This window comes from Hemibagrus wyckioides, linkage group LG14, assembly GCF_019097595.1.
Source record: "Hemibagrus wyckioides isolate EC202008001 linkage group LG14, SWU_Hwy_1.0, whole genome shotgun sequence".
In the NCBI taxonomy this organism is placed as follows: Eukaryota; Metazoa; Chordata; class Actinopteri; order Siluriformes; family Bagridae; genus Hemibagrus; species Hemibagrus wyckioides.
The window spans coordinates 222,306-250,000 of record NC_080723.1 but is presented as its reverse complement, the minus strand read 5'-3'; the positions used below and the strand labels follow the sequence as shown (position 1 = coordinate 250,000).

The window sequence follows — 27,695 nt, the reverse complement described above, 5'->3', positions numbered from 1 at the left end:
TCCCAGGATTACTCATTTGATTTTTCTCTCTTTGACATTGTCTGTCTTTAGTTCATAAAATGACTTGACATTTCAAAGCCCAGTTGTCACAGAGACATGTATTTTTTATTTATCTGCAGGTGCACAATTTTAGTCTAAATTGCAAAGAAAAAATCTTGAGCAGAAATGTCAGGAAAAGAGTTAAGTGTAATTCCTGAGTCCAGCTTCTAGAATTTCCCATGTAGCATTGAATTTAGTGTCATATGTTCCAACAAATTCTTTTAAGACAGAATATGCACTGTACCTTTCGATCTGTGGTCAGAAATGACCTTAGACACCAGACTATGAAGCATTGCCTGAACTGCAGTCTAAATAAGATTCAACTTTAAAATGAATTAAAATTTATGCAGCTTAAAGATTATACATGGTATAATAGTTTGTCCAAATACATTCCACTATTATACTAGGTATTTTGTATAATTGCTCAATTCACATATGAAAACATATGTAGCCATGTCTTTCTTATTTATTTATTTATTTATTTATTTATTTATTTATTTATTGATTGTGTGTGTGTGTGTGTGTGTGTGTGTGTGAGAGAGAGAGAGAGAGAGAGAGAGAGAGAGAGAGAGAGAGAGAGAGAAACAGAGAGAGAGACAGAGAGACAGAGAGAGAGAGAGACAGAGAGAGAGAGAGAGAGAGACAGAGAGACAGAGAGAGAGAGAGAGAGACAGAGAGACAGAGAGAGAGAGAGAGAGAGACAGAGAGACAGAGAACACAAATAGGACTAGGAACTGAAGCCCTCATGCTATACACATAGCCTAAATAAAAAAATATATAAGTCTCAAGTGGCTCCCTACTGAATAAATAAGACACTACATATGGTGTACAATCCACTGCTTTGTGTCCTGTGTGCGCTACAGAGTGGTCATTTGGGATTTGGCCAAGGCTAGGCTTTCATTGGCTGGAAGATGTAAGCACTGTAAAGTGTGTGCACTGATCCTTGTTACACCACCACTGCAGTGTTATGCTGCTAAAAGTGCTTGTAATCACCATACGGTTCTTCATCGCCCTCTAGTGGTCTTTATCAGTACGCACAACTCCTGTAACAGTCCGTCCACACGCTTTCAAACTTTTCCAACCCAGTTGTGTAACAATTACAAAACGCCAATTCGTATTACAGAGTTAAACTTTAAAGGTGAAAGATTTCCAGTTTTCGAACGATTTCATCTTTACTATATTGTTTACTGTTATAGTTTCTTCTCTTCTCAAATGCTAAACAACTGCATATAGCAGATCTAGCACTAAAATTTGTCTGTAGAGTATGAGTGTACAGTGTATAGAGTATAGTGTAGAGAGTATAGTGTACAGTGTATAGAGTATAGTGTAGAGAGTATAGTGTACAGTGAATAGAGTATAGTGTAGAGAGTATAGTGTACAGTGTAGAGAGTATAGTGTAGAGAGTATAGTGTACAGTGTATAGAGTATAGTGTAGAGTATGTGTGTACAGTGTATAGAGTATAGTGTATGTATGTATGGTGTATGTATATCCACTTTATAGTGTACAGTGTGTATAGTGTACAGTGTGTATAGTGTACAGTGTGTAGTGTATAGTGTACAGTGTGTATAGTGTACAGTGTGTATAGTATAGTGTACAGTGTGTATAGTATAGTGTACAGTGTGTATAGTGTACAGTGTGTAGTATAGTGTACAGTGTGTATTGTATAGTGTACAGTGTGTATAGTGTACAGTGTATAGTGTACAGTGTGTAGTGTACAGTGTGTAGTGTACAATGTGTTGTGTATAGTGTACAGTGTGTAGTGTACAGTGTGTATAGTGTACAGTGTACAGTGTGTAGTGTATAGTGTACAGTGTGTAGTGTACAGTGTGTAGTGTATAGTGTACAGTGTGTATAGTGTACAGTGTGTAGTGTATAGTGTACAGTGTGAAGTGTATAGTGTACAGTGTGTAGTGTACAGTGTGTATAGTGTACAGTGTGTAGTGTATAGTGTGTATAGTGTACAGTGTGTAGTGTATAGTGTATAGTGTACAGTGTGTATAGTGTACAGTGTGTAGTGTACAGTGTGTATAGTGTGTAGTGTATAGTGTACAGTGTGTATAGTGTATAGTGTACAGTGTGTATAGTGTACAGTGTGTAGTGTATAGTGTACAGTGTGTAGTGTATAGTGTACAGTGTGTAGTGTATAGTGTACAGTGTGTATAGTGTACAGTGTGTAGTGTATAGTGTACAGTGTGTATAGTGTACAGTGTGTATAGTGTACAGTGTGTAGTGTATAGTGTACAGTGTGTAGTGTATAGTGTACAGTGTGTATAGTGTACAGTGTGTAGTGTATAGTGTGTATAGTGTACAGTGTGTAGTGTATAGTGTACAGTGTGTATAGTGTACAGTGTGTAGTTTATAGTGTGTATAGTGTACAGTGTGTAGTGTATAGTGTACAGTGTGTAGTGTATAGTGTACAGTGTGTAGTGTATAGTGTACAGTGTGTAGTTTATAGTGTGTATAGTGTACAGTGTGTAGTGTATAGTGTACAGTGTGTATAGTGTACAGTGTGTAGTGTATAGTGTGTGTAGTGTACAGTGTGTAGTGTATAGTGTACAGTGTGTATAGTGTACAGTGTGTAGTGTATAGTGTACAGTGTGTATAGTGTACAGTGTGTAGTGTATAGTGTACAGTGTGTATAGTGTACAGTGTGTAGTGTATAGTGTACAGTGTGTAGTGTATAGTGTGTATAGTGTACAGTGTGTATAGTGTACAGTGTATAGTGTACAGTGGGTAGTGTATAGTGTGTATAGTGTACAGTGTGTAGTGTATAGTGTGTATAGTGTACAGTGTGTAGTGTATAGTGTACAGTGTGTAGTGTATAGTGTGTATAGTGTACAGTGTGTATAGTGTACAGTGTGTAGTGTATAGTGTATAGTGTACAGTGTGTAGTGTATAGTGTGTATAGTGTACAGTGTGTAGTGTATAGTGTGTATAGTGTACAGTGTGTAGTGTATAGTGTACAGTGTGTAGTGTATAGTGTGTATAGTGTACAGTGTGTAGTGTATAGTGTGTATAGTGTACAGTGTGTATAGTGTACAGTGTGTAGTGTATAGTGTACAGTGTGTAGTGTATAGTGTGTATAGTGTACAGTGTGTATAGTGTACAGTGTGTAGTGTATAGTGTACAGTGTGTAGTGTATAGTGTGTATAGTGTGTATAGTGTACAGTGTGTAGTGTATAGTGTGTATAGTGTACAGTGTGTATAGTGTATAGTGTACAGTGTGTAGTGTATAGTGTGTATAGTGTACAGTGTGTAGTGTATAGTGTACAGTGTGTGTAATGTGTATAGTGTGTAGTGTATAGTGTACAGTGTGTATAGTGTGTAGTGTATAGTGTACAGTGTGTATAGTGCACAGTGTGTAGTTTATAGTGTGTATAGTGTACAGTGTGTAGTGTACAGTGTGTAGTGTACAGTGTGTATAGTGTACAGTGTGTAGTTTATAGTGTGTATAGTGTACAGTGTGTAGTGTACAGTGTGTAGTGTATAGTGTACAGTGTGTATAGTGTACAGTGTGTAGTTTATAGTGTGTATAGTGTACAGTGTGTAGTGTATAGTGTACAGTGTGTATAGTGTACAGTGTGTAGTGTATAGTGTACAGTGTGTATAGTGTACAGTGTGTAGTGTATAGTGTGTATAGTGTACAGTGTGTATAGTGTACAGTGTGTAGTGTATAGTGTACAGTGTGTATAGTGTACAGTGTGTAGTGTATAGTGTACAGTGTGTATAGTGTACAGTGTGTAGTGTATAGTGTACAGTGTGTAGTGTATAGTGTGTATAGTGTACAGTGTGTAGTGTATAGTGTGTATAGTGTACAGTGTGTAGTGTATAGTGTACAGTGTGTGTAATGTGTATAGTGTGTAGTGTATAGTGTACAGTGTGTAGTGTGTAGTGTATAGTGTACAGTGTGTATAGTGTGTAGTGTATAGTGTACAGTGTGTATAGTGTGTAGTGTATAGTGTGTAGTGTATAGTGTACAGTGTGTATAGTATAGTGTACAGTGTGTGTAGTGTATAGTGTGTATAGTGTACAGTGTGTATAGTGTGTAGTGTATAGTGTACAGTGTGTATAGTGTGTAGTGTACAGTGTGTATAGTATAGTGTACAGTGTGTATAGTGTGTAGTGTACAGTGTGTATAGTGTGTAGTGTGTAGTGTACAGTGTGTATAGTGTGTAGTGTACAGTGTGTATAGTGTGTAGTGTATAGTGTACAGTGTGTATAGTGTGTAGTGTATAGTGTGTAGTGTATAGTGTACAGTGTGTATAGTGTGTAGTGTATAGTGTGGTGTATAGTGTACAGTGTGTAGAGTATAGTGTACAGTGTGTATAGTGTACAGTTTGTAGTGTATAGTGTACAGTGTGTATAGTGTACAGTGTGTAGAGTATAGTGTACAGTGTGTATAGTGTACAGTTTGTAGTGTATAGTGTACAGTGTGTAGAGTATAGTGTACATTGTGTAGTGTACAGTGTGTATTGTATAGTGTACAGTGTGTGTAGTGTATAGTGTACAGTGTGTATAGTGTACAGTGTGTAGTGTATAGTGTACAGTGTGTAGAGTATAGTGTACAGTGTGTATAGTGTACAGTGTGTATAGTGTACAGTTTGTAGTGTATAGTGTACAGTGTGTAGAGTATAGTGTACATTGTATAGTGTACAGTGTGTATAGTATAGTGTACAGTGTGTATAGTGTACAGTGTGTATAGTATAGTGTACAGTGTGTATAGTATAGTGTACAGTGTGTAGTGTACAATGTGTTGTGTATAGTGTACAGTGTGTAGTGTACAGTGTGTATAGTGTACAGTGTACAGTGTGTAGTGTATAGTGTACAGTGTGTATAGTATAGTGTACAGTGTGTGTAGTGTATAGTGTGTATAGTGTACAGTGTGTAGTGTATAGTGTACAGTGTGTATAGTGTGTAGTGTACAGTGTGTAGTGTACAGTGTGTATAGTGTGTAGTGTACAGTGTGTATAGTATAGTGTACAGTGTGTATAGTGTGTAGTGTAGTGTACAGTGTGTATAGTGTGTAGTGTACAGTGTGTATAGTGTGTAGTGTACAGTGTGTAGTGTACAGTGTGTATAGTGTGTAGTGTACAGTGTGTATAGTGTAGTGTACAGTGTGTAGTGTATAGTGTGTATAGAATAGTGTACAGTGTGTATAGTGTGTAGTGTACAGTGTGTATAGTGTGTAGTGTACAGTGTGTAGTGTACAGTGTGTATAGTATAGTGTACAGTGTGTATAGTGTACAGTGTATAGTGTGTATTGTATAGTGTACAGTGTGTATTGTATAGTGTACAGTGTGTATAGTGTACAGTGTATAGTGTGTATAGTATAGTGTACAGTGTGTATAGTGTACAGTGTGTAGTGTACAGTGTGTATAGTGTGTAGTGTACAGTGTGTATAGTATAGTGTACAGTGTGTATAGTGTGTAGTGTACAGTGTGTATAGTATAGTGTACAGTGTATGAGAGTCTTATCAAGCCGCCCATTCAGTTATTTAACACGACTGTAAATGGAACCCAAAATGTGACGACTTTTTACAGGTACAACAGTAATTCAGCAAAGTCTGTGTGTAAATATTGTAACATTTAAAATATAATATCAATATCCATTCAGAGGATTATTACACACATAGCTATAGCCATAAGCTCAATGTGGGCTGAGTGCTGAAGAATATTTTATAAAGATCTGACTGACCAAACCAGAAAACAACCAAATACTTAACAGTGACCGTACAAAGGCTTTCAATAATTCTGAATTTTATTTTATACAGGGTCATTTAACATTTATTATACAGTCTCCATTACAAATTATTTACAGTTCAACTGATCCACTGGTGAATTTAGGCACACATGGGGGGAGGGGGGTTATCAATAGAAAAAGCATTCAAACAGTTCAGATTTAGTATACAAGGTCAGTAAGAAGTAAACCATGTGTTAACAATGACGATGTATCTGAACAATTGTGTGGAGACACTTCAGATACTTACACTTTTCTCAGGTACAGAAATACTGATGAAAGGTGCAGCTGCAAGAGCACAGTGTAGAGCTCCAAATCTGACCTTTTGGTCTGAGTATGAGCTTTATCACTAGAAAAACCTATCACAATTTCAAGCCTCAGGTAAAAATGACTTGTGGTTTCTTTGGAAATACTTTGTTAGGCAATATAAGACCTATGCATCACAAGCAATGATTTCATGCATAGAAAGAGGCAACAAACAGAGGGAGAAAATGAAAGAAATGTAATAAGTGGTAGCTAATTTCTTAAACCTTTTATAAAGCAAGATCACTTGAGTCAAAATAATAAGCCACGGAGCCACTCTGCATTTACTGTGGGAATGCTAGTGAGATCCTGCATTTACTCAAATGGTAAAATATCAGCCCTAACACATTCATCTTCATTAAAAAGTTTTAGTGATTTATTATATTATGCAAAATAGAGCTTTCTCCCTTAAACTGCATTCAGAAAAATATTACTGATTAATAAAAATAATTCAACAAAAGCTGACAAGTTTTTCCATTCATGCTGAATTTGAAAAAACCCCTGAAACTATAAGCAGAACCCCAAAGAATAAACAGTCTCTTGTTACATGTCTTCATGTATGCTGATCAAATCTGAACATCTCAGCTCACGCCTCTCCGCCATAACATAAGGCAGTAATAACATATAAAGTAACATTTTGCTGTATTGGTTGCTTACAGAGCTATAAATCATTGATGTAACAACCAAATGCAAACACCAAAGCAGAAACGTGACAAGAAATGAGTAGACAAAACTACAGGATTAACACATTTCCTCGCAAAAGATCTTTAAATAATGAGCAAAACTCAAACAGAAAAGCTGAGCTGACTGGCAGTCTGCAGTGTTCAACACACACAAAATGTGAATTGAGATTAGACCACAGGCATGCAAACCTCCAAATCACTGCAAACAGATACACATACGTCTGAAGCATGACCCTGCTGAGAGAAGTTAACCATGGTGTGTCTTAAATTGGTTCCAGAACTGGAAAAGGGTCAAAGCTAAAAACCTTTAATGTGAACCAGAAAAACCTCCCCTATGGACACAGCAAATGATCATGTCAATGCCAAAAATGTTAATTTCCTTTAGTTTACACTTAACCAGGTTTTACGTTTTAGCTTGTGTCTTAAGGTAAAATCACCAAAACTAGACCTCATAAAGCTCAAAAAGTTTAAAAGTCACACAGCTTTTAATAAAGAGCTAAAGGCAACCTTCCCAAACACTTGCATTGCTACGGTCCTGAAAGAACTATGCTAAACGATGTTCATGTCACATGAGAGTTCAGATACAGCTTATTTTTCATACTAACACGACTGAGGAACTAGCAGGCATCAGGTTCATAATTCTTTCCTGAACCCTAGTGACAAACCTATTGTTGTTTAGGCAGATCGGGAACTTAACATTTTAAAAGGTACAAATGACACGCACAGACATTTATCCATAGACACAGCCAAGCTGCCATGTCATATGAAAAGTGCACAACAGAAAAGTTTTAAAACACTGAGACCTATCAGAGACACGGCTGGTCTGCTACGGATTGGCCATGGCTGGATCATGGCACAAGTGAGCGTCATGCATGTTTTGGCTTTATTGGAGGAAGAAGTGACCAAGAGCTACTTCCCCTTCATTACAGACACAACCATGGGAAGGTGGAAATGTGGCAGACCCTCTCAAATTGGTGTGTCCGAATGCCGGTGCATACGTCGCTCAGCTGCGGCTGCCAGCATTCTGCGCCGAATAGTCACAGGGTCCGAACCGGAGTCCTCTTCTTCAAGAGCAGGTACGACATTATCATCCTCCTCCTTAGAGTCAGCAAAAGAGGAAGAGAAAGCTTCTCCAACATTGCTTTTGTTCAGATAGCGTCTGCAGGAATAAAACCCAGAGTATACTTATGAGTAAAACACTACAATTTATCCACTTAATGTGATTGGCTGGAAAAAGGACCAGTAATGAGTATCAGCAGACCTGCGTGCTCTCTGCAGCAGCTCCTCTTTCCTCTGGCGCAGCATCCTCTGCCTCTCGTCTGCAGATTTTGAGAAGCGGCTACCTCGCACCTCAAGGTCCTCGGCCTCTGCAGCAGTGGGCTCTGAACCCCTGCTAGCTCCCGCAGGCTCCTCTGGGGCTGGACTCTCCTGAACAGGTGGTCGTTCCAAGGGCTGAGAAAAGCAGAACACATTGCCATCCCTAACCTTTCAATTCAATAGTCTCATTGTGTAACATGAGTCTCAGTTTGAGTTATAGTTATTTTACATTCTGGTGCAAGCCAGATATTATGTTAGCCCTTAGATCAATCACTGGAAATAACTTTCATGATAATTCAACAAAATTTTTAATTTCCCAGTGCAGGCACTGCTAATGTAGTTATTTCAAAATCAGCTAGTTGATTTTATTGATAATTGAGCTAAACCAATGTCCAGTTTAAAACAGATCTTTGGTAGGACTGCCTTTCTCTAAGAGGAACTACATCATACTTTTGTTCTTTCTTTTCATTCACTGTGTTGTAATGTATTTAAAAATATTCTTTTGAATATTCCTCTTCTTGTAAGCACTTCATTGAAAAAATAGCACAAGCAACAATATCAATATATTGTTAATTCTCCAGATTTATTTCCAGAAAAATCATTTTGGGGTTTTAGATCTAAAGGTAAATTCTCACAATATGTTTTTCATGTCGACTGTGGGGATGAGGACTTTACCTGGGCAGGGAAGGGCACCTGGATCCTACCCTCCAGAATGTTGTCAGTGGTGACCTCCACAGAGCGAGTGAGCTGCAAATCTTGCAGCACCAAATGGTAGGGAACCTGGGGGAACATCTCCTGTATCTGATGGGCCTAGAACAACCAACAGAAACATATCAAAGATAAACATAAGATAAACATGATAGATAAACCTTAAGATAAACATATCAAAAATGGAACATGGTCCAGATGGCATAATAAAGACCGCAGCACAAAAACTGCAACTTAAAGCAATCATCAATATAAACAGACATCCCTCACCATGGTATTCAGCTGCGAGTTGTTGACTTGAGCAATGCCCAGGATGTTGGTTGTATGCATAACTTCCACAGAGAAGCTTGGAAGCCAGCTAGCAATTCGTGAGCCTAATAAGAGTGGAAACATCAGAAAAGTAACCTATTGTGAATCTGAATGTAATGTGTGAAATGACCGCTCACCATCAAAGTGAAAAAAGTGGTTGTGCTGGTTGAGGTGAGGTCGGACATCGTTTCCGGGCCCTGCGGCCATGTTGTCATCAGCTGGTGCCCTCTGCCCCTCCTCCCTCTCTCTCACGCCCTCGTTAATGTTCAGTGACATGCGGCATGTCGGACAAGAGGTGTCTTGCTCTAGCCACGAGCGCAGACATGAACTGCATGTGCAACATACACATGGGATATACATGAGAAAATCCACTACACAAACAAAACAGTGAAGACACAAAAAAATAGTCTATATTTATATCTGCTTTCTATAGTATCAGAAGCATATATCTGGAAGAAATGAATGCCCCTCTCTCAGTATTGTAGATAGCTTACCTATGAAAAAGGTGTCCACAGGGCAGCTTCCGTGCTGAGGTCATAGAGTCCCAGCAGATTGCACAGTCATCATTATTGGCAACAAGCTCATCTGGGGTCGCTACAGCAAATCTGCACAATGACAAATAGCAGAAAGGCAAACACCTCAGATACCAAACTGAAACTAGACACAAATAGAAGCTTACATCAGGTAAGAAAACAGGCGAAATGGCTTCCTAACCTGGACTCCATATTGTCAATGACACGCAAATAGTTCTTGTGGCGACGGATTCTCCTCTGCACCTCATGGAAGAGGTAGCGAAGCTGCATGAAGATCACCAGGCTGGCCATCGACAACCAGATATTTCCAAAGAGCTAAGAGGAAGAGGTGAAGATGAAATTTAAAAAGCAACTACCAAAAATGAATTAGTGTTTTTTTAATTTGCACTGGTCTAATAACCACAGCACTGTCTAGACAGTGTTGATGTATAAATTCTGTTAGTTGTGCCCTTACTAGGTTAGCTGTGCACTACATCTCAAGTTGCGGTTCGCTGAGCCGGAACAAAAAAAATCATATATTCAAAACAAACAAACAAACGTAAAACCCCACCCTCAACTAGACAACAGACCATGCACATACTCATTCACACCAAAGGGCAATTTATCTCAGCTTATCCACCTACTGCCACATTCAGTAAGGCGAGAGGACACCAGAACCCAGAGGAAACGCGAGGAGAGGAGAACATGCACAGAAATTTTGCACAGAGTATAAACCAGGCTGTTTCGAACCTGTAGCTCTAAACACAACAACTCTACCCACTGAGCTAATATGCCACCCACTCCATTACTGATTTTTACCAAGACAAAGTTTTCATTTGTTTTCTTTGTTGTTGTCCACTGGAGAAGACCTTTATGACAAACTATTCCTTCACTGACTTTTGCAAAACAAATTTTCGCCTGGCAACCATTTTTAAACTATTTGTTTCATGGTAGAATAAAGCACCTCAATGCTGTAACTACAGCGTTCACTATTCCGTCGATCCCTGCTGGCCTTGACACGTCGGCCAAGGCGTGATCTGGTTAAAGGCAGAATAGTTTTACTAGGTGGATAAACTTGTGTAGACTAATAACAGATGTTCTTTACAGAATCATAAATGTGCAGGCATGTGAAAACAGTCAAACACTAGAAAAACTGAGCAAAACATAGGCCAAAGTTCAGGCACATAAATCCGTAAAAAAGTAAATGTCTTTTTACATTTAATGAGAGGACTCGACATCTCGTATCTAAAAAGTTGGCTTACAAATTAGTCATTTTGGGATAAGAACACAAACACGGTGTGCTATAAGATGCTACATTTGCTGTTGCTTTTTATCTGACAATTACATTTCCAGGAAAACAAAACACAGGACAGGGCAGCACACTAGAGCTTATATATATACATCTCCAATGGGCTAGCTAAAAAATTATTATTTGTTCATCCCAATGCTGAATATCGGTTATACAGAATGTTAGCAGGTGTTTAGTTAATGAAAAGAAAAAATAAATGACTGTTAAAAAGTCACCAGCATGTGGATGTGATGCATCAGGTCTAAGCAGAGGAGGGTGAGTTCCATAATGAAGTCAGTATAGTAGACATATGTGCCTTTGCTTTCCCAGGTGCCTTCATGGTTCAGGTCCCACAAGTGAATAGAGTACCTACAAAAAGCAGTAGTAAGGCCTCACTGCTGTGTTTCCCTGCATGCACAGAAACCTGAGAGCACTACACAGCTCCAGTTTCACAGCCTACAAATGACACAGCATAGATGCTTATGTTAGATACTCAGACAGGTAAAATGCTTACCTTGTAATAACATGTCCAGTGCGCACTGTAACAAGTAAACACTGGGGGAGAGAAAGGCAAAGATTATATTTTATACCTAAAGGATTTACCATTTCCTCAACTGATGTAAAGGAGAAGAGAAATGTAATATTTCCTACTTCAGCAGCCATAAAGGCAACAGTATGCATGCCATGGAGATGACCAACAAGGCCACAGAGCACCGCTAGACCTCCACAGCACAACAGCATGGACACCAGCAGGGTGAGCACTCGGACATGACTGCTCATGGGGGTTGTTGGAGAAAAGGACAGCTAAAACAAACAAAAACAAACAAACAAACAAAAAAAACAAAAACCCAAATAGTTAAATGAGGTTACTGAAAGAAAGATATGGGAATGTTTGTTCTTAAAAAAACAGTAGAAATGTTTTCATAGGAAATAACATAAGATTTGAGAAACAATTCATCTGTCACAAAAGTATTTGTGCCAATTCACTGTACTTCCATCAGTTCTGTTTGTACAAACATACAAGTCTATAACATCATCTTCACTACTGCAAATACACACAGGGCAGAAAAACAAGTGAACAACATTAGGCAGGCTACAGTTTCTGTCATTGCGCATAGACAAAGGTCTTAAATCCTGCCCTCAGGGCCCCAATGCCACCGATGTTGCAGTTCCTCTCACACCAGGGTCATGGCATGTGCTGAAGGTCCAAGAACCAGCCTGCATAATTTTTGCATAAAAGTTTAAATCTAAGCAGGAGATATCTTGTCTAAAAGTTCTACAACTACTCACATATTCAAAGCGATCTTTACAGAGCTGGACCATGAGATGAAGGAAGATCAGAACAGCAAACCACAAACACCACAGCACCACTTCTTCAACGGTCTGCACATTCAGCACCCCAAATATGAAGATGAATTTATAAAAGATGAAGTTCCAGAACTTGTCCTTCAAGTGCTGTTGGGGGAAAACGCGGACACAGATGCAGCAGTTTACTTGTGAACAAGGCTTGATGTAAAATTTCATTGAAAATTATTTTAAACAGCTAAAGCAAGAAATCTTAATAGTAAAGTGCTGAGAATGATAACAACAGTATGAAGGTTCTGCCACATCAACAAGTACCGTAGGTAAGGTTTCACAAGTACGAGGAATTTATTTCAGGATTGATAAGACAGGCGTATATAATTAGGAATTCTAACAATAGTACATTTTAGGTATCATATATTAATGTTTCCAAATACAATATCTAAATAACTTATCATTTGTTATTCACTTCAGAGTGATTTAGATTTCACTCAAAACAGTGGCAATAATTCTCTAGTAGACCATATATCTCTGTAGACTAGCTAAAATGTGTATCTGGATTGGCCTGGCTCAGATTCGAGATATTTTATTGTCTCCAGCACCTCCATGTTGGTATGTGGCAGATCATGTACAGATATATGTAATGCTATACTAATGACACCATTTTGCAGAAAAAGTGCAATCAGTGAAATCCTCATATATACATCCTGGGACTGCAAGGAGTGAGAAGAGAAAATTTACTGTATTTATTGTAGGAGCAGAATATCAAATAAAAGATCTTGTATTTCATGAGGATACTCGCCCACCCAACCATCTGTCCTTACCTGTTTCTCACTGACCCTCAGAGGACCAAAAACAATGCACTGGATCACTTTGGCAATCAGCATGAGGACACAGCAGGCAGTGTTCACCAAAACCTGAGAAAGACATGCAGTTCACCTCATCAACTATCCTCCTGCTCACACACGAGAAAACAAAGGAATAGTTCAAAAGTGTATAGAAGCACGAACCCAAACAAACAAGCTGTCCGAGATGAGATAGAGCAGTACATCGGTGGACACATTGCCATTACTTTCATCTGGCTTTACTTTAATGTCATCTACGGAGCTGCTGGGGGTTTCTTCTGCAGATGGAGCTTCAGTCTCTGTCACAGCTGTGTAGGCACTTAACAAAGTCCCAGCCAGCAGCACTGCACTCAGAGCAGTGTAAGTCTGCAAACTGGGCCAAGGAAATCTCTCCAGAAATACCAGAGGCATGGTCCAGCAGTGTCCAGCGTCCGGTTCACAGACAAGCTGCTCTGCGCTTTTTTATTTATTTACTTTAAAGAAACAAAACAAACAAACAAACAAACACACTCTGCTATGCACGAACTGTTTAGTTAACAAACTTTATTCCAACCTATTAGTAGATTTAAATGTTACCGATATATTAGATTTAATTCTTTAAGTAAACACAGAAACCTGGCTGGTTAAAGGACTCGGTTACGTGCAAACGACAGACTCTTCTGCAAACATAACAATAAAGACGGATTGAATTAAATTCACTTTATCATTTTTGTCCGTTTTGAGTCCCATCCCTTTGGGTTTACACTACTACTGCTTTCCAAATGTAGCGACACCGGTTTCAGCAGTGAAGATTATTATTATATCCATACACAATTAATACTCCTTTTTTTCTTCAAAGCGTTCGTCGAAGCTAGCTGTCAGGCTAAGAGGCTAACAGGCTACCTTACGCTAACAAACTGTCCAAAGGTTTCAGCTCGCTAATATTCTTAAAAGGATTAATATAAACTACATCGATGAAGAGAAGGACACGTGTCTCTCCCGTGCCTGTTTCTCCGTCGTCCGCTCGGTGAAGATGTCTGAGGGATAATTTCAGGAGCTTGTAGTCTGTTGTGTTGTTGTTCCAGTCGTTTCTCTGAGTTTCACTGCCCCCTCCCCCCTCACCTTTTCCGGTGTTTTTACGTCACCGATGTTCTTCCGGTGCTTACGCAAGATCGTGCGCGTGTCGTGTGTTAATATGGCTGCTATGGCACACACCCCGTCTCCTCACTTTCATAAACATATTAACATTTATATAAACTCTTTGTCCACTTCCTGTAACAAAAAAAGCTGCCAAACAGTATATTCTCGCAATTCAGTGTTTTATGTCATTTTTATTTATTTGTTAATTAATTAATTTGTTTATTTGTTTGTTTGTTGTCACAGAATGCTGTGGAGTTTTTGTCTACCTGTACTCCTGTTTTTTTTTCTTGGTTCCTGTTATGTTAACAAAATAATGAATAAATAAAAAAGGCTGCTAACAGCTATAACACATTCCAATAGCTACTACATAACAAATAAAACAAAATAACAACCTTTATATTTCTACACACATTATAACCCCTACAAGGTTCGTTTCTTTCTGTGTTATAGAAAAGGAAATATATTCGATGTCACTCCACATTTATGCAGCATTTCAATTTCAGCTTATTTCAGTTTCAATAATAATTTCATCAAAAAGATTTAAAAATGATAATTGGAAAGAAATGCAATGTGTATAAGCCTCTGAATTGTTAAAATGTCCAGCTTTACATAAGGAATCATCTAGATCCTTTTTTCCATTACTAAGAAAAGGGACGGTGAAGGCATCCTAATAAGCCATTAATATATCATCTGAATTTTGTGTTCACATTATAACTTTTAAACACTCTAGGTTCTGGGGCAGAACTTTGTGTACTTGGGGGGAGGGTATTTAAGCATTAGGGACCTAATCCTAACAAGATCAGGACAAATTTTACCTAATGTAACTCTTAATATAAATAATACGTTTTAAAAAACAAATCACTTTGGATCTTTAATCTACTAAAATGTTCAGATGTACAGAACCCTGTGAGGTCCAGGCTGAAGGGTTGTGTATGCACAAAGACAAAGACTTTCATGATAAATAAAGACAAAACCAGGTATTATGTTCAAAGTATATAGGGACAAATTGCTTTATTTCAAATCTTTGCACAAAACTAATTTTATTTTCAATAAAACATGTCATGTAACAATGTTTCATACAAATTTATAAATAAAAACCTGGGTTTTGGGAAACAATCACTGAACACACAGACTAATACGTGTATCAATGAACGGGTTCACTACGTGAAAGCATTACAAATTAATGTCATTTCTGCAACAAAGTCACAACAAAGTCACAAAGAATCATGCCAAATTACACATAAAAAAATCTGAAATATGATAAACTAGCACAATCAGCCGGCGGTGTAACAGTCCAAATGATCCCATGCAGCTATTCTAAAATATTCTGTTTATAAAACCATCTTGCATAGTTTTTAAATATGCTTCACAGTCAACATTTACAAAGATTTGAAGATTTTACACTTAAGGCACCTTAGCAAAAGACAGAGATGCAAGCAAATGAGTCCTTAATGTAAAAAAAAAGTCTCAGGCAGAACATTCACATTTGCCAAAATAGGCTATCACCTAGCATAGGATTAAATCAGCATAATATACAGCAATATTCATAACACATTCATTTATTCATTCTTTTAGTGGCAGTCACTAAAGTACATACTCTCAATCCTGCAGCTACAGTGCTGCGTTCCTGTTCAATAACAATTGTGATTTCTCAGTGTGGCTACGTTCAGTTAGGAGCGTCCATCTGGTGCCGATTCCGGGCTCTGGAACAAATCTCTCACTATGATCTCACTCACTGAAAAGACAGAAACAGACAGATGTAAATAACAATAGAATTATTAAATCTGCAAGAGATTATGGTGAATATTTTTTTTTTCTTTTTGGTTGTTTTTTGGCAAATTGGTTTTAAACGAGATAAAAATGCACTAGCAGTGACGAGTACTTTCAGTGGATCTTTTGCTTAAAAAAACTTTAAAAAGCTGAATCTTATTAAATCATATCCTTTAAGTTATTGTACGACTTAAAGCAACCTATCAGCAACTTCAGCCTTCTACATTGTTTATTTCAGAATACTCCAGAGTACAAAGCAGTGTACAGTACAGACTAAACCAGACTGGGGACGCTAAAAGACAGAATCTTCCACATTCTACCACAAATAAACCCATTTAGTTTTTTGTTTATATTGCCATACAGTATTAGAGCCATCGTTGTTTATGCAGTCTCACTCACACAGTGGTCATTTCTATATGCCATCCTGTAATTGAGAGCAAGCACAAGTTTGGGTGCATCAAATTACAGCTGCAACTTGGATATGAGGTGTAAAGACACAAGAGTTAAATATATCACTATGATATCTTACTTTGCCATGCATACTGCATGTCTGTAACTTCACTACAGCCAGAATTGGGTTCCTAGTCTGCAATGTTTATAAACTCAAAAATACACGAGTCTATTTACTACTTGTTGTAAAACACATACAAAAAAAGTTCATTGTTTTCAGTAAAAGAGAGTGAGAGATGATAAAAGACAATACACACTCATGGTTATACAGGCGCCTGCTCGTAATGAAATGGGTTACAATAAGGAACAACAGCACTCAGTCATCGGGGGGCACAAACAGTCCACTGCACCTGTCCTCCCCAGCACAGTAAAATGAGGCTGAGGCATAGTGGCAGAAAGCCAGGTGGAGTGGGTGGGTGAACATTTCTGTTTGCACACGGCTCTAAAGGAACAAGGAGGATGCATCTTACAGAACTGTCTGTATTAATGAAACTACAGAAAACAGATTGTCTGTTTGTGATTCCTCCAAGCCATAAACCACCAAACGGCCAGCCAAAGTGTTATCGAGGTCACAGGTGAAAAGAAGATGAGCAAAGACAATAGGCAAGAACATTATTTTGCTATACGGCACTCATTATTTAAAGAGGAATAAGCAGGATTCTCTGGAATGACCCATGTTTATCTCTACAGTGCCCTAGCTGTTGTACATCAGTAACTATAGAAGATTAAGTCCTCTGGTATATTTAGCTCACAGTGACTCGATGCAATACTGTTTAAAGGCCTATATCTTACCCACCATGCTGCAGGGCTGGAGACTATAATTAGGTGCAAACCAAACAGGTTTCCACACACTGGGGGTGGCAGCTGTCTTTGCTTGGGTGTAAACAAACAAACATATGGCCTATCTTTTAGAATAATGGGTGGATATGAATTTGTATGAACACATGTCCCAGTCCAGCAGTTGTTGCTGTAATAATCTGCCACACAGATCTCTTGAAACTAGACTGAGGGCCAGGTTTTCTCACAGCACCCCAGTCATTTCCTCCACCATCTTCCTGTAACTGTATGCATCAGATTTAAAAACACTGATGCTTGCAAAAAGCCAAAAACAAACCAGTCCCCACCTACCAGAAGGCATTTATCAAACACCACTCTGCACCACACTTCAAACTTCTTACATGGATTGACTCGACCTGCCCTCCACTGATGGTACAAGGAAGTCCAATTTATATCAAAATCACTTGACTTTTGAATTTTTGTTGCATTATGAACTCAGAATCATGTAGCTTTAGAACTATATGTACTCGAGATAGATGCCTCCATGTTCCCAGGTGTATGGTATCTAAAAACATGAAACTATATAGTCGAAATTTAACGAGCTAATATGCATGTTGATTAATCTATAGCAAATACGTTTTGTTTATAGCACAACTCACGAATTTAAAAAGTGCTGCTTTGTTAGCTGAAATCGGGGTGGAGGACACTGTCCTGAGTTCCTGAGTAGGAGTACCTTGATTTTCCAAGTCAGAATTGGGAATTTACAACCTGTAGTCCACTGCAGCTTCTCTCCTCCCAAGCAGGGTTTTTTTGTTTGTTTCTTTTTAGCTTATTAGTATTCTATCTCCCTGGCCTATTATTACTAGCATGAGGGTATGTTTCTGATAGAGACTTCACCACTGTAAGTTGCTCTGAATAAGACTGGGTACCAAATGAAGAGAAGTCATGTAAAATGTATGTAAATGAAAATATTACAAATAACCTGCACCTTACTAGAATACCAGATTCATACCATCATCAAGAGTGATGTCCTGCAGCCCAGTAGACTGGAAGCTGAGCTCCTTCTCCTTTTCCGGTTCCTGTTTAATGTTAAGCCTCTGTCCATCCATGGAGTGGTTTAATGAAGCTCCAGCTCCCAAAGATCTTAAGGTTCCACTTGTACCAGCTGGGGAAAGGGCTGCATTAGACTTTGGGTTCACAAGAGCCTCTCTGTTCAAGTGTGAGGTAGAAGGCACTGTGGTGGAGGCAAGAACCTCCAGCGAGGACGAGGACTTTGAAAACACCACCAGCTCTCCAGAATCTTGAGCAGATTGATAGTGATTGAGGCTGTTTGGATCACACTGGGTTGTACATGAGGTAGGGCTGAGATGGCCCTCATTATGCCTGTGACCAGAGACTTGGTTCAAGCCATGAACACCTCCAGGAGTGTTTTGATACCCAATTCCTAGAACAGAGCTCACATTCTCAGACAAAACAGCTGATGGCCTGCCTCCTTGCACTGAAGCGGCACCAGAGGGAAGACTGAGCTGTCCATTGTAAGATTGGTTTTGTTGAGGTTCCTGATATGAGGAGGGCTTGGCAAAATGCAGTGATACTGGGTGTAATATTGGGTGAAGTCCAGATGCATCATCTGGAGGATGATGTTGACTGAGAAATGGGGAACCCATAGGAGAGTAGCCACACTGAGTGGAGGATGGAACACAAACTGGGCCTGCAGAGTAGAGCCACTGATCCAGAGGGCTGAACTGCTCTGCATGGTCCGAAGTTGTGGTATCTTCAACACTTTCATATTCCTGCTTTACTTGCACTGCTTAAAAAGACAAAGCCTCATTAAAAGTGAGATAATGTGAGCCACCCCCCCCCCATCTAGTCAACATTAACATTATTAGTATTCTTTGTATTTCTACAATACAGAAAAACTTTTATCACAGTCTTACATACATATGTTTATTGTGCTTTTACCTGGGACATAAGTAAAGCGTTGTACAAGGCTCCTCTTTCGTTTCCCATTACTGATGTAAAACTGTACCTGCACGGACGACCCCAAGATCCTCTTATGATATGGAGGGATCTTCACCACAATGGTAGTCTACATAGGCACATAATTATGTTTAAAAGACCTTCTTTATTTAACCTGTACATGCATGTATCTCATAATAAACTGAATAAACTTTTGCACCTAGATAAATAAAAATTTAGATAAAAAAATATTGAAAAATATATTCAACTTGAAAAGACAGTAAAGCAACAAACTTTGAAGAAACGTACATCTATACTCTTTTCATGAACTGTTTTTGCATCCACTTCCCACTGAGTTCTACCATCTGGAATGCACAGTAAAACATCAGGTCTTTAATAAAAGAAAGTCCTTGAAGAAGATGGGAAAGGAACTAGTTGTAAGAACACTGCATCTTTTCGTAAATCATTTATAGGTAGCTCTCTGGACACCTCTTACCATGGCCTTTTTCCAGGAAAATGACCTTTGAATCTGGGGTGATATTTGGGCCAGTGATAAGCAGCTCCTGGCCTCCCATAACAGAGTCACAGTTTGGGCTGAACGTCTCTATCTGAGGAAGCTCCTGGGCTGAGCGCTGGGCTGAAAAATAAACCAGAGGAACATGGGATTTTTTTTTTTGCTTTTATAGAGTACGTTCCTCAGTAAGTAAGTTCTATTATGTAATGAACAAGGAAACATGAAATGTTTTATTTGGTCATTTTATAGGTACATTTAATGTTGTGGAAAATCCACAAAACCAATGTCCTGCTATCATTTATCTTCTATCATTCCCAACCAACCTTCCTGTTGTCTTTCTCTCTTGAAAGAAAAAAAAGTAGCTTGTCATGTTATCGAGAAACCAGTTCGCAAAGTGTTGATACCCGAGTCTCCTTCCATAAATATAAAAAAAGTGGTTCCTTACGGAAAATATCACCACCATCATGCATATTTATTTGTTAAATAACATTATTATAAGACATATTATATGTAGTGTATAGCATCTAAGTTGCTGTGATTGAGTTGTTATTATAAAAATAATAACACATAAGCTGTGCATTAATATAATGCTGTGATTTGAATTGTAGCTGGCACTGCCGACAGAGCTGCTGTTATAGAAAAGGAATCAACACCTTCTGAACAATTCATCAGCACTGACATCATATCATCTCCAGGCTTTGCTATGATTAATAGTATATACTCACAGCACTCTATAGGGATGGAGGCCACTTGTAGCGAGAGTACTTTTCCGTTAGCCTGGGGAATGTGCACACGGAACACAGCTCGCACACGCGTGTTCTTGCGCCCGATGTCAGTTTCTCCCTTCCGCAACTCAATGTCAGAATTTCTGAGCTTCAGAATCCCAGCACAGTCAATACTGCAAGGGGAACATCAAATACATCCCATGATAAGCATAATCACCATAGATTATTCAGTTATTATAACTTATTAACACGTAGGAACCATTTTTTAATCCCAGACTATTTATTTAGAAAAAAAAGGCATGAGAGAACTAGCCCTATAAAGCACATAATAGTGCATGAAACAGTTTGGAACTTTCCAAAGCAGGGTAAATGTAACTTATCAGTGTTTATGACAGGCACCTGGCAGACATGTTGTTTTCAGGAAGAAGAGGAATCTCTAAGATTTTGGTGCTGCCAATCAGCATTTCCTGGCTTGGAGTGGCCACAGTTTTTCCTGTTATCCTGTGCACCTGATAAAATGCATGCGGTCTCACATGGCGATCGTCAGCTGTCCCAATGAACATCTGGAGGCTGACCGGTTTCTCATTGTAACCAAGGAGCTGTCAACAATTCAGAAAAGAAAACATGATTAAAAATACAAATTCCCAACTACTGCGGCTGAACTGAAAACACAATTAAAATTTTATAATTATGACCATGCAGCGCCATTCCTGCTAAAGTCGGGCTGAAAACATTTTGCTGACCTGTTATGACAAACAAATAACTAAAAAATGACTAAGACAAATTGGCTTCTTGTCATTTAATGACTCTCTATGCAGATGCAATGTATTCCTCAGCCATCTGAACAATCACAGCACCACTAAATAAAAATTAAGATTAAGATTACAAATGAATGTTAAACGCGAAGCTAAGTCATCATCTGTTCCTCTGCTGGTAACGTCTCACCGTTGGATCTTAGGTAACCAATGTAAACAAACTTATCAACAAATACAACATTAACTGTTCTTGGGAACAAAGTAAAAATAGCTGATTTAAGCTGTGGCAGATGGAGGAAGTGTAATTCAGTGACTTACTAGATAGTATGAACATAAACACTACAGAGCTCCAAAAAAGCAAAGATTTAAGAACTTGGATATCTAATTTAATATAATACAACTGACATTAAAGTAAAAAATTGTTTACACTGTGGCAAGGCAGCTGCTATCATGATTTGTGCAGTGCAGTTAGGCAGAGATTTAACAAAAGATAAACACCAGATAATGTCAGATAAGGCTCCAAATAAGATTAAACATTCAAAATGAATAAAATAATGTGGGCTATAATCTGTCACAAAGCATTTAGTGCAGTACACAGAACAAATACGCTCTACTCTAATAAACCTCACTATATTATTGCCATTTATATTGTCCAGTAAAGTTGATGAGCAATGGTCTTCTCAAATTACAGTAAGCTGAAACACAGAACACAAAAGTAGCATGAAATATGTTTTGAGAGAGTTTACATGCCATTTAACCAAATTCAGAGCATCTGTTCAGACCAGTGGCAATAGCAGCAGCAGTGCTGAATCAGTGACCTATGTATGCCATGTGATATTTACATCAATTTACATGTGTTTGCCTACAGTGTCTGGCACATTGTTTGATCGTGGCTAATAAAGATAAGCTCTGAAATATGAATTATACCCTTAGTATGTTATCCAATAGAGGAAGTAGCCATCTTATGCTGTTAGAAGGAGATATGGGCCATTACTGGTTCATGTCCAAATTAGTTTGTCAACAGAGTTCTAAGCAAATCTTTTCAGGATTAAAAGTAGTCATACCTTCACAGTAGGGTGTCTTCCACATACTGATTTAATGGCTCCTCGACTGCCCTCAGTCTCATAGTGGGCTCTGTGATGGGGTTTGGGTTGGATCTCCAACTTTAGTTCACACTGCCCATACTGGCTGGGCAGTGAACAGTCCAGTGAAGGTAAAGATGTGGATCTGAGAAATATACACAGAAGTAGGCTGAGCTACAAAAAGGCATTCAGATGATGTGGTGAAAGTTTAAGAGGAAGAGTTGAACTTTACTACTTCACCACACTATTCTATCTATCTATTCTATCTATCTATCAATCTATCTATCAATCTATCTATCTATTCTGTACATAACAGATCAGTAGAATTTACATTTCTGCCATTTGGCAGACGCCCTTATCCAGAGCGACTTACATTTTTTATCTCATTCAATACAACTGAGCCTTGCTCAGGAGCCCAGTATTGGAGCTTGGTGGACCTGGGATTCGAATTCACAACCTTCCAACCACTAGTTTAATGCCTTAGCCACTGAGCTACCACATCCCCGTGACTAATTAACATTCAAGCAGCTTATTATATAACACACAAGTCTTTTTTTTTATATATATTTAGAGTCAAACAAAAAAAAAAGCAGTGAACATAACATTAAAACAGCCCTATACCTGAACAAAGGAGTGTGTGTTTGCTTAGGTTTTCCCCAAGTAAAGGTTGTAGGGACTGACAAGTAGTTTTCCACTATGTCTTCCTTCTTCAGGGTTGGCAGTGACACTTCTATATTTGAATCCAGCAAAGGGGACACAAGGTTATTCTCCTCAAGCCCTGAATCCCCATGTCCAGGCAGCAGGGCCATACAATCCTGACTGTTGTTTCCCTGAAAAGTCCGTCTGGTTTTAGAGGGGATGTCCATGTCAGGTGCACACGCCTGGAAGGAGCCAGCCATCATGACAGGACTTCCCAACCAAGTTTCATCAGTCACACTGCCTCTTGGAGAGTGAGATGGGCTTGGAGTGGGAGAGAGGTGAGGTGAAGACGACCCTGGAATACCGTCTGCGCTGGAATACGGGCGCTTCCCATATGGTGAAGTTGGACGAGAAGATGGTTTAGAGGAGGATGATGACTGCTGCCGGGCATTGAGCCATGTGTCCTCGTTAACACTAGTGCGAGGTGACTGATAAGGTGAATGATGGGGTGACAGTGAATGAGAGTAGGGACGTTGATGTTGATGATAACGAGACCAGGGGTCCTCAGTGTAGGCACAGCCTGGAGAGCCAAAGGGCGACACCATAGGAGACACCTGTGGAGATGCTTGGGGTGAGGCGAGAGGAGAGGGCAAAGGAGAGCCTTGTGGTGACACCAGTGGCGATGTAAACCTGAAGCCTGCTGCTGCTTCAGTCAGCTCAGCCTCCACATCATCATAAATATGGGAGAAAGACTCACACGAGGAGGCGTCTGAGAGCCAGCTGCGGGATGACAAGCTACTGCAGGGACTTGGGCACAGTGCTGAGGTGTCTCTATAGGACACATCTAGAGGTAAATACAGCTGGTCCCTAGATGTTAGAGGACCAGAGGCTCCTTCTTGTTCCAAATGGAAGCCATGTTGCTGGGCACCCAAATCTTGTTGGCAGGTCGTTGGGATGGAGGTAATCTGTATGCTGGGGCAATCAAACACACGGCTTGGAGAATCCACAGGATTGGATCCAGAGCTAGGAGCAACATAGCTGCTGGTAAGAGGGCCTTGGGAGTGTGGTGATTGGGTGACACACTGCAGCTCTGGATGCTGCTGGAAAACAGGCTGCTGAAGTGCAGTGAAGAGGTAGCAGGACGGGCCATTATCTGCATCTACAGCAACAAGAGACAATGGGTGTTAATTGTGCATTAGGGCATTGCTTATAGGCTATTTATGACTTCTAATTAATGAGTTGTAGTAAAATATCATGCTTTGTGATTATGTCATGCAAAAATATAAGAAGTAAATTTAACAACTATTATGGCAATTAATTTTATGTCCATAAGTACAAAAACCAGGTATCCTTCTATTTAATGGCTACTTAAATAAGAGTCATCCATCATGAGAATTGCTTATTAAACCAATACACAAGTGAGCAAACTAAGTGCTGTCAACAGTGCAACAGCAGTTTACTATAAATAACACCATTCACACACACACACACACACCAAACACACATCAAACACAGCATGGTAGAGGAGAAGTCAGAACAAAGTGATCAAAAGACTAATCAGTTGTAGAGTAGGAGTGCATAAGTTTACTCAAGAACAACAATGTCTGATGGTTTCTTTGCTCAGACACCTTGTTTAACCCACCAGCATGGGCTGAACATTGCTGGACTGAAAGTGGTCATACTATAAAGAAAAGGGCTGTAAAAAATATTCTCACTTTGCAGAAAAGTGTAAATAAACGTGTAAACTTGTATTTGCCTTTGATACCTCACATTTGACAGGTCTGTACTATGTACAGACATACTTTTTCTTGTTTTTTCTTGTTCAGGGTTATAGGCCTCACTGATGCACGTGGGAAGAGAAGGTGCAAAAGCGATCCCGTCTGGTCTAATCCCACTGTAGCACAAATTGATGAAAAGGTTAATGCTGGCTATGATAGAAAGATGTCAGAATGCACAGTACATAGCAGTTTGTTGTGTATGGAGCTCTAAAGCTGCACACAGGTCAGTGTGCCCATGCTGACCCCTGTCCACTTCCTACAATGGGCATGTGAACATCTGAACTGGACCACAGAGCAATGGAAGAAGGTGACGTGGTCTGATGAATCACTTTTGCTCATCATGTGGACAGCCGGGTGCCAGTGAAAACACTGGCAGAAACAATGTGATGCTGAAGGCAATGTTCTGCTGAGAAACCGTGGGTCCTGGCATTCATGTGAATGTACATTGTTGTACACTCCATCATGGCAGAGACACATGCTGGACACAGACACACACACAAAACTGAGAACTGCCCTCAACAGAGAACTATACTGTGCTGGACACAGACACACACACACAAATTGTCCTGTTTGCACGCATATGTCACTTTACACTTTATATTGATGCTGTTTACATTGTTGTTTGTCTGCACTGTTTTGCCTTGTCATCCTGTGCACTTCTGTTGTATGTCTAGTTTTTACTAAAGAATGCACCTTAAGTATAGTTTAGCTTTATCTCTATGTTTAGCTCTATGTTTGTCTGTGTCACCTGTACTTTGTCTTTGTTCTGTGTAGCACCTTTGGTCTAGGAGGAAAGTTGTTTCATTTTACTGTGTACTGCATCAGCTATATATGGTTGACAATAAACCTTCTTTGACTTGACTTGAGGTATTCCCTAATGGCAGTGACCTCTTTCAGCAAGATAAGGTGCTCTGTCCCACTGCAGATGGTTCAGGAATGTATTGAGGAACATGACAACGTGTTCAAGGTGTTGACTTCAAATTCCCCAGATTTCATTTCGATCAAGGATCTGTCCAGGACAAACAAGTCAATCCATGAAGTCACAACTTACAGGACTTGAAGCATCTGCTGCTAATGTCTTGGTGGCAGATACCTCAGCACACCATCAGAGGTCTTGTGGAGTCCATGGAGGTCAGAGCTTATTTTTTTGGCATATGGAGGAACTACACAATATTAGCAGGTGGTTTTACTGTGCATACATATACACACACACACACAAAGAAAGCCTTTTTCCCATTTCCTAGGAAAGTAATTTTTTTTTACAGCATGATAGGAATCTCAACCTTACTGAATCATTCATTCATCTTCAGTTTCTCCTTGACAGAAGCAACTCATCCTGTGAGATAATAGTCCATCACAGGTCATCATGCTCATTCACACTCATTCACACCTAGGGCCAATTTGGAGTAACCAAATCGCTTGGGAAACTGGAGAACCTGGAGGAAACCCAAACGTACACTCAGAGATCATGTGAAAATCCACAGAGACAGTAACCCGAGCTTATTATTATTATTATTATTATTATTATTTTGTTACTACTACTATTATCAGCAGTTTTCTGATACAAGTGAAATCCCTGATTGTCAAAAAGCTAACCTGTGGTTTCACAGCCAGACTGTGAGCATTTATTTATTTATCACACAGTAATAGCTGATCACAACAGGGACTATTACTGATACAGATATTATTTAATTATTTAACCCAAACTGACTCAGACTGAAGAGGTTTGTCAGTTTCGACAGTATATATAGTCAAGTTTAATCTAAGTCCAAGTTTAATAGAGCAAATGAAAAGTGCAGTTTAGATATAAAAACCTGTTTCAGATCTACATTTTAATAAACTCATGTAGCACCCATAAAGAAACGAAACATTTTAAATGTGATGCAGATTGTTAGAAAATACTACGGAGTCTAAAACCCAAGCCTGTACCATTATTATTACTACTATTATTATTATTATTATTATTATTATTATTATTATTATTATCAAATCCTGATCGTAAAACCTGTAAGTGTATTGTGTAAACATTGATAAGCATTCTGCCTTCAGCAGCTCGGAATATCCGCTGTGAACATTATTAGAGGATATCTACAGTAGCACACCTAGCTTGTGGTAACAAAAACTACACGTTGTACATAAATAAATTAACGGAAGTCTGTTTTTTTTTTCTTTTTTGTAAAAAGGGGGAACTTGGTGCCCTTCTGTAGCCACTGAACCGACTCGTTACACACACAAGCATTTTCATGATTAAAAGTGAAACCCTAAAGCAGGTCTTCCTCTGTAAGTGTTGCACAGCTGGAGGTGAAGACATGAGACTGCTGCACGTTCACTTTGGGCTGTTTTTCTTGTTTAGAAATCTCATGAATGCATTAGTAGTAGTGAGTCATATAGGGATAAGTTGTAGGACTAATGCACTAACCTGTGTGGCCTGAGGCCGTCGCTTGACTGTCCTCTCCAAAAGTCAGTCTGAAGTCCAACTCCTCGCCTCCGTACTTCGCGGCAGTCATTGCATCTGCCCTCGAGATCGCTTGAGTTTTTTCGAAATGCTATCTAATCAAATAGATTAAATCTGCATAACACAGGCTCGCTATAGCAGGCCGATGCCAACTTTCTAAAGTCTACTTTGGGTTACGCGGTGCCAGCTCGCAAACCCGGAACAATCTCTCAAAGCGCCCGTTAGGAGCAAATTCGCGACCATTTGCTCAACAACTTGTTTGTAGGTAAATATTAAAAGTCGAGATAGCTCGTACAATGCGAGGATCTCACGTTGTCTTCTGAAAGCGTCCAAATATTCGCTTGACATTCGCCAAACTTCTGTAGTACACACTCGCGAGGGCGCTCCGCCGCACGTGACGTCAGCACGTTTGACACAACAAACTCGGAAAGGAAACAAACAGCCGCACGCGCTGCGTCCATAACCGCACACTACAGTCTGCTAAATAACACTAACACACACACACACAGTAGTAAGACCATAACTATCACATATAAGGGGGAAGTCAAACAATTGAGTATCACCAAATGATGTCTACCTCCTGCTAGTCTGCCTAGGGTTAGGTTAAGTTTTTATACTCCAGTCTTGGA

At 39.3% G+C, this 27,695-nt stretch overlaps 2 protein-coding genes across 4 annotated transcripts; both read right to left on the bottom strand.

Annotated features, from left to right (window-relative positions):
* Window positions 1-5,779: 5,779 nt before the first annotated feature.
* On the bottom strand, window positions 5,780-14,151 carry amfra (autocrine motility factor receptor a). Its single transcript, XM_058408069.1, has 13 exons — window positions 13,209-14,151; window positions 13,023-13,115; window positions 12,187-12,351; window positions 11,548-11,700; window positions 11,411-11,451; window positions 11,133-11,265; window positions 9,811-9,944; window positions 9,591-9,701; window positions 9,234-9,424; window positions 9,058-9,161; window positions 8,755-8,889; window positions 8,024-8,214; window positions 5,780-7,921 (listed from the first exon to the last, which is right to left on the bottom strand). The coding sequence occupies exons 1-13, from the start codon at window positions 13,452-13,454 to the stop codon at window positions 7,729-7,731; spliced, it is 1,890 nt and encodes a 629-aa protein (XP_058264052.1). The 5' UTR covers window positions 13,455-14,151; the 3' UTR covers window positions 5,780-7,728.
* Window positions 14,152-15,148: 997 nt separating this feature from the next.
* On the bottom strand, window positions 15,149-27,458 carry nfatc3b (nuclear factor of activated T cells 3b). 3 transcript variants are annotated; one of them, XM_058407836.1, is made up of 10 exons: window positions 27,031-27,458; window positions 22,816-23,992; window positions 22,177-22,339; window positions 20,757-20,956; window positions 20,358-20,530; window positions 19,615-19,755; window positions 19,428-19,483; window positions 19,122-19,248; window positions 18,148-18,969; window positions 15,149-15,897 (listed from the first exon to the last, which is right to left on the bottom strand). In XM_058407836.1, exons 1-9 carry the CDS (start codon window positions 27,116-27,118, stop codon window positions 18,152-18,154), a joined length of 2,943 nt encoding a protein of 980 aa, XP_058263819.1. In that variant the 5' UTR covers window positions 27,119-27,458; the 3' UTR covers window positions 15,149-15,897; window positions 18,148-18,151. The 3 variants fall into 3 exon arrangements, with proteins under 3 accessions (XP_058263819.1, XP_058263817.1, XP_058263818.1); XM_058407834.1 differs by having other exon boundaries at window positions 18,172-18,969; window positions 27,031-27,457; XM_058407835.1 differs by having other exon boundaries at window positions 18,172-18,966; window positions 27,031-27,456.
* Window positions 27,459-27,695: the final 237 nt, after the last annotated feature.